This window comes from Salarias fasciatus, chromosome 19 (genome assembly GCF_902148845.1).
Source record: "Salarias fasciatus chromosome 19, fSalaFa1.1, whole genome shotgun sequence".
In the NCBI taxonomy this organism is placed as follows: domain Eukaryota; kingdom Metazoa; phylum Chordata; class Actinopteri; order Blenniiformes; family Blenniidae; genus Salarias; species Salarias fasciatus.
Genome location: NC_043763.1, coordinates 11,064,384 through 11,077,788, shown reverse-complemented (window position 1 = coordinate 11,077,788; position 13,405 = coordinate 11,064,384). Strand labels below are relative to the sequence as shown.

Sequence of the window (13,405 nt, the reverse complement as noted above, 5' to 3'; positions counted from 1 at the left end):
GACATTTTGAATGATTTGAAAGAAACATGCAGAAAATGGAATCTGACTGGAAAAACTTGATTTAATACCATTTTTTTCATTTCCTCTTTTGTGGACGACATGCAGGAGAAATAAATGGAATCACAAACATTTCAAGTATTTCAATAAATCAAGTATGAAATTAAATGAAATTAGACTGAACTTAGCAAGTTGTGTGGGAAACCAGTGGTAACATAAATGAACCAAAGTCTGTTCTGAGCCGTGGAGTTTTCTCTCACATGAGTCAAGCGGTGAGCATTTATTACTTCTTCCTGTGGACCCTGGCATGATCCTTTTTTTTCTTCTTCTTCTTCTTCTTAATCCTGCTGGGATGGTTCCTCTGCTTCAGTCCTCATCCTGAGCCTGGCTGGCACATTGTGCGTCCACTGAGTATATGTTCCTGTGTTTATACTGCAGGGAGCCGCTGCTGCTATTTCCGTCTCCTTCACACACTGAAAGAAGGATCTCTGCGTCCACGTGAAGACAAGGGGCAGCGTTCCCTCCCTCCCTTTTGGCTTCACCGCACTGTATTCCTGAGAATATACACGCTGCGGACAGGAGGGGAGACACAACAACAAACCTTTGTGTTCCGTTATTTTTACTCAGGCCACCGTGCAATTATCTGGTTTGAAAGGAAGTGACACACGGCCTGGAGATGTAAACACAGGCGGGTAGATGGTGGTGTTTGTGGAAGAAAGAAATCATTTCAGTCAAGCGAAATCATTGCGGAGGAGAAATTAGTCACCAAAGAGTCAAACTTTTAGATGAATGGCACAAGGAGTGTTCTGTATGAGGAGGTTATTGTAGTTGAACTGTAGCCGGAGCTTGTTACATGTCGCTGTTTTGAGCTCAAAGTTTTAGAGCTTCTTCAGAAGAACAACAGAAAACAATCTTTACACAACACAACACAAATTTCATCTTAGAGGCAAGAGAGAACAAAAACACTGGCTGCTCTATTGTCTTAGTCTTTTGTAAGACTTTCCCGCCAGATTTCAGATCGATGAATAAATCAGCATTAAAAGCCCAACCGGAGGAATCTCAATCCCTTTATCTTCCGTATGGGCTTTAATGGCCTCGCCACGGAGAGGACAGCGAGGGGACGCTGCAGCTCGGAGAACAAGCGCGGCCTTGTTGAGCGCTCAGCCTCACACCTCGCTGGCGTTCAGTCCAGGCAGGATCCTGTAACACTCCCCTGTTTTTCTCATGGATTTTTGTGGTTTGAGCGAAAAATCTCCTCTGGCCACCGGCCCATAGATTTAAATCTAAAAGGGAGCGGTCCAAAAAAACGCTTCTTCCTGATCCTGCACGCTCCTTTTTTAATATAGTAAAACTTTAAAAGAGTTCAAGGAGAGAAGGCACTTTGCCTGGTATACTGTAATTCATCATTTGTTGGATTAAGTTCCCATTATTGTGATGGGACACAGCAGAAATACGCAGTTTGCCAAAATGGAAATGAAATTGATTCCAACTGAGAATCGGATGAATTATGGAAATGGAGGAGAGAAGTGTGGGAAAACAGAGCTCCAGCGTTTCTCTTTCTGTTTGTGGTCGGCCGCTCGCCGCAGAGCTGGAAAAAGTGAGTCAGGTTGAGACATGGACATCCTCACAGCGACGGCAGATAAAGAAGAACCTGATCGACACACTCTGAGATCACTGCAGCTGGAAAAACTACATTTATGTCACACTTCTAATCCAGTTATCCACAATTTGCCAAAACCAGAGTTTTTAACATTCAGTGCAGCATTGCCGAGGGGAATAAGTTCTTTACATCTCTGCAGCTGAGAATCTGTGTTCATGAATGAAAAACTGAATGGGTTCAGACCCAGAGGATTATGGGGCCCGGGTATTCACCTGTAAATGAGAAATCCTGAAAAAAACTCAATAAGACTGGTGGAAATTGGCCCAAAAAATGCAAAGGTGCCCCAAACGTTCTTTAAAAAAAAAAGAAAAGAAAAAAGAAAGCTATATAAAGACAAAGAAAAACAGATTCAACACAAATCAACTACAACCTACTGTATGATACAAATAAGAGCAGACACTTAAAGTTGTTTAAAGTTTTATTTATAGATGGCATGATTAAAATCTCTGTATATAAAGGAGATATTCCCCCTGGGAGCCTCGGCTGCTGGTGGGATCGCTCTTCATATCGGTGTGAAATGTCTCTGTGTTGTGAGTTTCAAATAAATCTGACGAGCAGACGGACGTTTCCAGGCCTCCTCTCTGCGTCTCTGTGCAGCTTCACCCAGCGACTTTGCTGTCAGGTGTCCTGGTGGAAAGCGTGGCGTTATCATGACTCCGCCGCCGCGTTTTTTTAGGCCACTTCGGTGGAACTTTCTCGCTAAAGTGAAAACAAGGACGATAGGAAAAACCACATGAACCAGAGCGAGCTAAATGAGCAGGAACAGAACCCGGTAAACCTGCAGCGATGCCATCTGCCTTCACTTTACATCACAGGGCGCTGGAACTGCCCGTCCAGTGCAGAGGAATCCACACATGTACCTGATAAATCAGGGCCGGCGTCGGCCGAGTGTGCAGGCTGCTGCTTTTTTAACAAGCATCTGCTGTGTGTTTTTCCTCATGTGCACACACACACACACACACACACACATAGAAACAGCCAGCAGGCCTGCAGCAGGCTGGTACAGTACAGCAGGGGGAATCCCATCAAACACTTTCTTCCTCTGCTCCTCTTCCAGGAGATTAACCCCTGCTAAACAGAGCGTGTGTGAGGGCCTGCAATTACAGCGCTGATTAGAGATCTCCTCCAGAAACAGGCTCCCCTTTTTAATCCGGGGGGGAGATGCACCGCTCCGGCGGGGAGGAGGCCGCACAGGAAGGGAGAAGGGAGGCAACGTCAACTGTAGTGTTACACTTTAGAGAAAGTGCCACCACAGAGGCCCTGTGTCACTGATAAAGTGTTTCAGCATAAACAAAAGGGTCCTGAGGAGGCAGGAATATAAATGTGTACAAGAGGGACATCTGCCGGTAAAGAAGGAAGTGCATGTTCTCCCTGTGCGTGCATGGATTTTCTCTGGATACTCCCTTCCCAGTGCAAAAACGTACATGTGAGGTTCGTTTGTGACCCTAAATTGTCCTTAGGTATGTGTGTGTTAGGCGACGTGTCCAGGGTGTATCCAGCCGTCGCCCAGAGTTCGTGGGATTGGCTCCAGCAGCCCGTGACCCTGGATATCATGAAGCAATAGAAGATGGACGGATTGATGGGTGTCTAAAACTGTCAGTAAAAACCATGAAAATGTCTTTAAAATTGGCTGGAAAGAGTTAAAATGGCTGGAAACAGAAAAAAAAGGGCAAAATTTAAAAGTTGGAATGTCAAAAGCAGCTAGAAAACCAAAGTTACTATTAAAAAAAGAACTGTTTAACATGGTTAAACATGTTTCATGTGGTGGAAAGTGACTCTCAGCCTGTGGTGGAACACAAGCGCCCTCTACAGGTGAGTGGAAGAAAGACAGACTTAGAAAAGACAAATTTAACTTCAAAACATCCCTAATATCTAAAGCTTATAATAAAAAAAAAATATATTAAACACAAACCTTACATTACAATATCTACTATCTTTCATGTGTTTCACCATACTATAATTTTTATTGCTAATTGTCCCTTGACACTGAGATTTTTGGATGTTTCAATAATTTGTTCCTGTAGTCTATTTCAGATTTGGATTATCAAAATAGTTTGTGCCATTTGTGAGCTAGATAAACTGATCTTTCTTTATTTAGCTGTTGTAGCAACTTTATCCACTGGCAACCTTTGATTCTCTGAGTCATTTCCGAAACACATATTTCACTGCTTTATATGAGCACTGGATTACCGTTTTTAGACACAGAACATGTGAGACTGTTGTGGTTTTCATAGTTAACCCTTTATTTAAAGAAACGATGAGGAGCACGGGCGGCTCGGGGTAAAGTGAGAATGCTACAAGCCATAAATAGATCAAAAAAACTAAATAACTGTTGATTAGCTTTTACAGAGGATAAATGCATTATAAAAATAAAATCAAAGTCGATACAACTCATTTTAGGCCTTGTGAAAAACAAAACTGAAATTGCATTAAAACACTGACCTCTCTGACAAACCGCACATAAAAAGGTCCTTTTTATTTTATTTTTTTTGCTTTACAACACAGAACTGTACCAGGGTCCTCTCAAAGCGCCGAACTCTTCAATGAGACACCAGGGAGAGGAAAGAAGCGGCACTCATGCAGATAGAAGACCCTCAGGAAGTGGTTCAAAAACGAACATGACAGCAAAATCCAACGACGGCTCGCTGAGGCGAACCCCGGACAGATGTGCCAGGAAGCCCCGGTGTGAGCGCCGGAGTGGCCGGCCTCGCCACACACACCCCGGATCAGCAATAAACACATCGCAGAATCACTAGTAAACATTAGAAAATCAGAGATCACATTCGTCGATTATCGGGTTGATGGAACAACGTGGGAACAGACAGTATCTACAGAACAACATTCACCAGGCGATTTATTTAAAGTGGATTTTTTTTTTCTTCTCTTTTCCGCCGGGTGATGTTTTCAGGCGGGTTCCTGCACCAAAAGCACTATGCTACAGATTAAACCCTGTTTAATTAGACACCACAAAAGCTTCAAGTATTCTGACTTCATTGTTACTGTGAACAGGGTCCCGTCTGACACTGATCAGCCAAAACATTATGACCACCAGCCTCATCCTCATTTAGTGAATATAAAATATCTTCAGTCGATCCTTTCAGTTTTGAAGGTTTTAGGCATTTTTGGATTACGAAGGGAACAGGAGTGTCCAAAAACATGCCCAATCTAGACACTGACCACCACAGCCAACCTCACAGGAAGCTCTTTTCAAAGGACTCGTCAGCCGCAAGGAGAAACTGTTCAGTGCCTGACAGACAAGGGACATAATGTTATGGCTGATCACTGGATTCTGCTTTTACTGTACTATCAAGGAGTTTCCAACATGTACAGATGAATTTAAATGAAGTGCTTAAGGGTTACATAATGTGTTTAATTTAGAATTGGAGGTTTTATTACAATTCAGATCAAATGTTTCATCCTGTTGCTTCACTTTGAAAACAACTTCTGAGGAAAACGAACGGCTTCAAATCAAAGCGGTGTGTGTGTGTGTGTGTGTGTGTGTGTGTGTCGCTGTAACCGCTCTGCGATTCATACGTAACACAAAATAACCTGGAAGTCACCAAAAAGTAGCATTCGTCAACAAAACACGTCAAGCCTGGTATAAACAATTCCGTGATAGAAATAGAACAACACACGTATTTTTCATAAAACAAACAAAACAAACGAAAACAATGCATAGCATAAACGGCGTCGCAAAACTCCAGCTGAACTGCATTTCATGAGCAAAGCTCACATTTCCAGGGAGGAAACGCGTGTCGGGAGTGTGGTTGTTGTTCCGGGTGGAGCCTGCTGCTCGCGGAGCTTCGGTGAGTCAGAAGGAGTCACTCCTGGTACGAAACAAGGGGAGGAGGAAGAGGAGGAAGAGGAGGAGGAGGAGGAGGAATATTTTGAACTCCGTGCTCTAAACACTGCTGCTCAGGATCCACGGCTCCTCCAACTGTGCTGATCCCGCGGCGCTCTTTATCAAAAAGGCGAGAGGAGCCATGTGAAGCTCCGGGCCGGCTCTCTAGGTGTCCTCCTCTTCGTCGTCCTCCTCTTCCTCATTGCGCTTGCCCACCACCCTCTTCCTCAGGGCTTCGTCGCTGAAGCCCTGTCCCCGGGGCTCCGGGCGGCCCTCCGGAGACCCCCTCCGTCTTTTCCAGACCTCGTCCGGGTCTTCCTCCTCTTCCTCCTCGTCGTCGTCATCCTCGCCGTCGGCCTCGTGGGCGTCCTCCTGCTGCTGGATCAGCCTCGCCTGCTCCATCGTCTGCTTCTCTGCAGGACGAGAACAACAACAATAGTCGAGGGCTTTTTTTTTTTAAGCTATTTTCAATAATAGAAAAGTAGAGCACGGTTCACTGTTTTCTTCTATACGTACATTTCAAAACCGCTAATAATCAATAAAACCAATGACAGATGACACGAAACTCACTCTGGTAGTAGTCAGGAGAGGAAAACCGCCTCGAGGGGAAGACAAAATCTGCGATAAACACCAGCAACTGCAGAGACAAAGAACATGGAGAAGCTCTATAAGAGCCAACTTCAACCCCTCATTCCCAGTCAAAGCAGAGAAATACGGCTTTGTGCTCACATAGCGCACATTAAAGTGGCCCACAGGACGACTGGAATCATTACAAGAGTCTCACCGAGTAAAAAAATAAAGATTATTCATGAGGGACATGAGGATTGATAAACACTGTGACTAATAATTTACCAAACAGAATAATCCATGTGAAGAATCATTTCTAAACTTTTGGGAATGAGCAGAGCGAGTGTGGCTGGTGCCAGCTTCTTCCGTTTGTTTTGGCTCTGGTTCTTTGAAAAGCGACGGAGGGAGCTGGCGTTACTCACGAGGCCCAGAGCGAGTCCAGAGAACAGAGTGGCCAGGCCGAAGATGACATACGAGCCCCAAACAGGAATCCCCAGCTGCTCCGTCATGTAGTTGTGACAGCGCTGGAAACCACAGAATGACAAGAGCCGCTTTCACACGTCACATTTAAAAAGCGAATATTTAGAGTATTTGTCAGGAAGGTGAAAATGTGCGGTGAGAAGCGGAGCTGCTGGATGTGTTTATGGAAACTCGCTTTATCTTCTCTCCACATTCTGTCTATTTCTGGTGCTGCTGTGACACGTAGAGGTTCTCTGTAAGAACTCAAATGTTTCCTACTTCAGGTCTTGAGAAATAGAAAAAATGTCTAATTCCTGCTCTTCGAACGAATTTTTGAAGTGAACAAGTACATTATTCACAAAAAGAAGCCACATTTCAAGTTTAAGGACCAATTTTGCACCATTTTTCTGACATTTTTAAGTACAAAAACATTATAAATTAAATAAATTATATATACATTCTCATATACAAATAATATATATAAAATGTCATTAAAAAAACTGGGGAAAGTTAGTTTTTTTTGACTGAATTAGAGATTTACAGATGTTTTGAATACAAGCGTCTTCTGTTCTGTTTCACTGACGTTTCATGAAAAAAACCCATCTTTTTGAGAACATTTCTTCAAATGTTAGTATTGTTTTTCTTCACAGACTATCAGCGGGCCTCGCAGTCACACTTGATATTCGTCAGTTTGCCATCGTTCCTTGGCATTTGCTGTGGGTTTACTGTGCCAGCTCTGTACTTTGTGAAGTGTCTGGACTTCGCATGAGAAAGTTTGTCTGATTTCTACAACTTTGGGCAACACACGCAAACAAAACAAAGACTTCACTGTATAAAAATCACCCTCAGTGCATCACAGAGATCCTCACTTACCCGAATAAACATGGAGAGCTTGAACAAAGCGGACATTGAGTTCATTCTGCCAGGAGAAAAAGGGGGGATTACGGCATGTAATTGAACACAGAAATGCACCAAACTGCAGCCAAACTGCACCAAACTCTCTTATGAACCTCAACAGTTCACACTCACAGAAACGAAGACGGGCCGAACCAAGAGGAAACGGGTTCGACTGCTTTCCATTTCTGCCCGTCCACGAAGCTGAGGAAGTCGTCCTTAGTGCGAGCTCCCTGGTATTTCCGGAAGACGCCGTCCTTGCAGCTGAAACAAACAAAGGAGCGCAGGTAAACGAGAGGATCGTTCAGGAACATCCTGTCACCGAGCAGCAGGAGGCGTCGGGAGCCTCACAAAGAGTTTCACTGTTCTGATGAATGAAGGAAACATCATCCTCCCGGTGGACAATGCAAAAGAAACCCATAGGGGAACACGCAGGCGTATAGTAGCGATGAAAAGCTACAGATGGGATTTCTAAATCCTGGTGTGCAGTGTGTCCAACTCCCGATCCATCCAGTCACATGCTACTTAACGTTTCCATTACACTGAGTTTCAGCTGGAATAGATTTCTTCTTTCCTCAGCACAACTAAAGTCAAACACTTGTTCTTTAAACGCCTCACTTCAGATTAACATCCTGTTGTACACTCAGTGCGTACATAGGAGCACACAGTGGAAAATAACTGGCCACTGGTGTGGTTTTTGTACAGAGGAAGTCTTTCTTGGTTAAGTCGATCAGAACTAGTCCACTGGTCTCAAAGGGAAACCAGTCGAAATACAACGTGTTTAATTCAAAATCAATACACTCCACCTCATTCCTAAAGGCAGCCTTCACAACCAACGGAGTTAAGTGGAAGCATTTCTAGCGAGGTCTTTAAAATGAGCTGCATTATAGTCTCAGATCGCAGTCTCTCTGGGTAAATGATGTCAAACCAGCCTGACGGCGGATAGCAGTGCTCGCAGCGGCAGCCACCATTCTGTGCAGCTTCACTTTGGGGAGAATGTGGTTGTGCATAATGTGCAGTGCTGCACTGACGTGATTATATGACAATCTATAACAGCAGAAAAGATACTTTGTTTTCATTTCTTATGAGAAGAAAATATGAAAGTCTCCTGCTTCGACTGCATTTAAGAGCAGCTGCTGAATCCGGCAGTGTAATGATGGAGGGGAAAGCTCAACAACGGCACCTGCTGCACAAGAAACAGGAAGTGCTCTAATGCCAATAACACCACAAACGGTTTCAAGACTTGTCGATGACCCCACTTTTTTGGAGAAGTCTAAGTTCTAAAAAGTCAATTAAAAGGAAAAACAAGTTGTTAAGTTGTTATGACTACTGAAAGTGTAAATGAATTAAACATGTAAACCAGCTAATATTTCTACCATGAAGACTGATGCAGAACTGTTAAGGCAATTCATCTGTGCCACTTTATCCTTCAGCAGATGAATGAACTAGCATGAATCATAAAAAATGAGTCACTGTTTCCCCACACCAATTATTTGGCAGTATATGATGAATTAAGAAAGAAAGTGTGGTTCTAAAGTGAAAATGTTCTTTGATCTGTACAGCAGCTTTGACACATTTAAAAGAGGAAGTCTTAAAAATAGCCAAAGAACTTACTGATAAATAGTAGGAAGAGAAGTGATGATGAACCGCCCACTCAGACCTAAAAGAAGGAGGAAACAGAGTGCAGGAAGCAACATTTTCACTGGGAGTCTCAGAGCAGGCAGATGGGCTGAATTCATCTCTGGCAACATTATTTACAACATCTGACACAGAGCTTGAAACAACAAAACACCCCAACACAAACTGGCAGCTTAGACTGTTCAGACCACACTTTGTGTGAGAACATGCTGCTCTCCGGTGGCTATTAAAAGAAGGTTAACACTTTAGTTTTAGAAGTGTTGTTAGAAGTCACAGACCAATAAAAAATGTTTTGTACAATAAGCTATTTATAAAGTTTCAATTAAGTGGCATTAAACACTACTTTAATACACTGAACAGTCAGAAGATGTTTCTGTATAGTCTTTGACTTTATATATGTTACACGCCCTTAAAAGTAAATCACAACATCATTTCATTACCACCTCAAAATAGCTATTTTAAAAACTTCAATCCAAGAATATCTTTTATCATATTTTAAGCAAATACAATGACATCCCGCCTGTTTCTCTTTCATTCGATTAAGTTCCGACCAGCTGCTTTTCATTAATTTTTAATACTTCTGCCTGTTGCCACCAGATAAGATGTAACATCGACATAATTAATACAATATATAATCTATATATAATCTACAGTACATGGAAACATATCAGGAAAACACTGGTAGGACTGCAGTCCAATCAGTTTTTTTCCTTCTTGTATCACAATGATATCGTGCAATTCTCGTGTTTACCAGGTGTGGATCTTCTAAACTGGTTTACATGTTGTGACTAGCTGTATAAGACCAGGAACTGGTGTTGTGGTCAGCTGGGATCACGCAGGCCTACCGGGTTGTTCTGTCACGTCCACCTTGGCTATGTTGACCCCCATGTCCTCCCCCCAATCTGCAAACTCCTTCCAGACCGGCTGGAGCTGCTGGCATGCCGGACACCAGGGTGCGTAGCTGAGGGACGTAAACACTCAGGGTCATTTACGGAGCACAACCGCACACACACAGATGTGTAAATAAACTGCCTGCAGCTGTCATTTAGCATGTTGGTTAGCATTTAGCTCTTGCAGGCTGTCAGTAAAACCCGGCGACAGTTCACTTTTCTGCACGTTTTTACAACTTTTATAGATTAACAAAAGACAGGTAGGTCTCTGACTATAAAAAGATTAATATCAACATCCTCAGGTGAGCAGATACTTTCTGTCTCGCTGTCCGTAGCTAGAAACACAAACTAACACGCTAGCTAGCTTGTTAGCCTGTTAGCACTGACAATTCAATCATCCACTCTCCGCTCAGGATCTCTTCCCAGTTCCCGTCCGTCACTTCTCTCAAGCTGTCCGGCTTGGCCGACACGGGCACGGACGACAAGTACACCCCCAGAGTGAGAACACATATCCACAGGTGAGGCTTTGCTCTCCGGGGTGAGGAAAACATTGCTGAGTTTGGAGCGAGCACACACGCTAGGTAGAGGTAGCGGCTCGCTTCCGCTCTGCGTCATTACGTCACAGGTGACGCAGGGTGGTATTTATTTTAAAAATTACTTTTATAATATAAAAGAAATGTTTCTTGTGATACATTTCAACAAATTTTCAATACATTAATTTCTGGACTTATTCTGTTTGACAAAGCATTTATCACAACTGGCAGGTTAAAATGGAAATTTACAAAAAAGTGTAATTTGGAATATCTGTAAAGTCTTTACATATAACAACTTGTGATTTTATAGTAAAGTATTTTTTTTCATTTAAATATTTCTATTACACATCCATCTGTCTGCTGTACATCTTATCTTGGTCAGGATTACAGGCTGCTTGAGCCAATCCCAGCTTACTCTGGACAAGGGCAGGTTAAACCCTGGACAGGTCACCAGTCCATCCCAGGGCAAACACAGACAGACAGGCAACCACACACACACTCACATCCACACCTAGGGGTAAAATGTTTTTGGACTGTGGGAAGAAACTGGAATACCTGCACTCACTTACAAAAATTACACAATACATAAACAATACTTTTAACATCCACTTATGTGTTCTCATCGTGGTTTATTCTGTATAATTAAAAGGAAAAGGTAGTCCTCAGCTGACACTCACACATAAACTACATATTCACATTTTAAAAGTGACCATAGGAAGCTTCATATCTGCCTATGGATTACAAAAAAACCCCCAAAAACATCAAGATACTGCCATGTTAGAATGAACTTTTTCTGCTGTAATTTGCAGTGTGAACACAGCAAGATGAGCAATTTCATTCACATTTTTTTCATTAGCAGGTAAAGGCACCAGAGCACTTTGTGTTACTAAGGTAACATGGTTCTTGTGGTTTGAGCATTAGTCCAACCATGTATGTGACAAAGCAGCAAGCTTGCTGTGGTTACAAAGACTAATCGTTTCATCATATCCGTTCAGCGACTCCATACTGTTAGACTATTCCGTTTGAAAAATAAAATGAAATACACCCCAAAAATGAATACAAAAAAAAAAAATCACTGTTACATAAACTGTTAAAGTTCTGATCTTATATTACAAATTAAAATGTTTGACAAGGTAAAAAGTGAAAAAAATATTTAGGATCTTCAAGAGAAATTCACATTTCCAGCAGCTCTATCCAGCAGTAGAAACATAGCAGTAGTAAAAGTACAGTGGATATAAAAAGTCTACACATCCCTGTTGAAATGCGAGGTTTTCGTGATGTAAAAAAAATAACAGCAAGACAAATAATTTCACAACTTTTTCCACTTTATTGAAAGATATCAGTCAGATGAAGGCTACAAAAGAATTTCCAAGGTAATAAATATACCATGGAACGCAGTGAAGACCGTCATCATAAAGGACAAAATATGGCACAACAGTGATATTACCAAGAACAGGACGTTCGACCAAAATTGATGATAAGACGAGAAGAAAACTTGTCAGGGAGGCTGCCAAGAGGCCAACAGCAACACTGAAGGAGCTACAGGAATTTCTGGCAAGTACTGACTCCCATCTTCTTCATATATCTGGGCTCTGGGGTAGGGTGGCAAGATGGAAGCTTTATCTTACAAAGAAAAACATCCAAGCCCGGCTTCATTTTGCAGGAAGACATCTGAAATCTCCCAAACACATGTGGGAAAATGTGTTATGGTCTGAACCAAGGTTGCACATCACCAAAATAACACCATACCTACAGTGAAGCATGGCGGTGGCAGCATCATGCTTTGGGGCTGTTTTTCTACAGCTGGAACTGGGGCCTTAGTCAGGGTGGATGGAATTATGAACAGTTCAAAATACCAGTCAGTGTTGGCACAAAACCTTCGGTCTTCTGTTAGAAAGATGAAGATGACATCTTTCAGCACAACAAAGCACACATCAAAATCAACAAAAGAATGGTATTACTGGAATAAGATTAAGGCTTTGGAACGGCCCACCCAGAGTCCAGACCTCATTCCCATCCCAGAACATCTGTGGGCTGATCTGAAGAGGGCTGTGCACAGGAGATGCCTTCTCAGTCTGTCACATTTGGAGCGGTTCTGCAAAGAAGAGCGGACAAATATCACCACATCAAGATGTGCCACTCTGATAGGCTCCTACCCGAAAAGACTGAGTGCTGTAGTAAAAGCCAAAGGTGCTGTGACAAAGTATTAGTTTAAGGGTGTGCTTATTTATGTAACCAGGTTTTTTTCAGATTTTTGATTTTATATTTTTCCCTTTTAAAGGTTTCAGTTTTTTTTTCAATTGCATTGTACAGGTTATAGGTCACATTAAAGGTGGAAAAAGTTGCAAAATTATTTGTCTTGCTGTCATTTTTTAGATCTTGAAAACCTGGCATTTCAACAGGGGTGTGTAGAGTTTTTATATCCACTGTAGTTTGGAGGTTTGTCCATGTTGTTTTGAGAATGTAATTTCTGTTTCAAGAAAAGAGTCAAAGCAATGGACAACAGACATCCTGCATTCCACACGCCAGTTGTTTTATAACTCTCATGTAATGTATGGACCAGAGTTCCCACCTTTCTATTCCATCTCCAACAACTACCATTGTTTCTGATTTTTCCATCTTGCCACATTGGAAGGATTCCAGTGGGATCTTTTCTGTATCTTATAACAAATGTGACTGTGTTTCATGTAAGAAACAGTACAATGAAGTGTATATCTGGAATCTCCTGATCCAGATCCACATTTCAACATACTTTTAGGCAAACCAGTTTTGCACTTCTGATAAATTCATAAAATTTTGATGCGTCTCTGTTCTTATATTCTATTTTAAGACAGAAATTTCCTGAATTTTAGATAAACTGTGCTGAATATAGGATCTGAATGCAGCATTTTCCATCACATCTTCAAGAACATGAATATCAGACTGA

At 42.2% G+C, this 13,405-nt stretch overlaps 1 protein-coding gene across 1 annotated transcript; it reads right to left on the bottom strand.

Moving 5' to 3' along the window:
• Positions 1–3,879: 3,879 nt before the first annotated feature.
• Positions 3,880–13,080, bottom strand: tmx1 (thioredoxin-related transmembrane protein 1). The gene is made up of 9 exons (XM_030117481.1): positions 13,052–13,080; positions 10,334–10,552; positions 9,902–10,017; positions 9,033–9,078; positions 7,554–7,682; positions 7,398–7,443; positions 6,488–6,589; positions 6,069–6,135; positions 3,880–5,911 (listed from the first exon to the last, which is right to left on the bottom strand). The coding sequence occupies exons 1-9, from the start codon at positions 13,078–13,080 to the stop codon at positions 5,664–5,666; spliced, it is 1,002 nt and encodes a 333-aa protein (XP_029973341.1). The 3' UTR covers positions 3,880–5,663.
• Between the last annotated feature and the right edge of the window lie 325 nt (positions 13,081–13,405).

Excerpts from the sequence above, each read along its gene's own strand:
- tmx1 (XM_030117481.1), bottom strand. The coding sequence starts at position 13,080 with ATGGTAGTTGTTGGAGATGGAATAGAAAG. Across the intron at positions 6,590-7,397 it reads AGCTCTCCATGTTTATTCGG|CGCTGTCACAACTACATGAC; the intron begins GTAAGTGAGGAT and ends TGTGGTTTCCAG. Across the intron at positions 6,136-6,487 it reads CTGGACTCGCTCTGGGCCTC|TTGCTGGTGTTTATCGCAGA; the intron begins GTGAGTAACGCC and ends TTGTCTCTGCAG.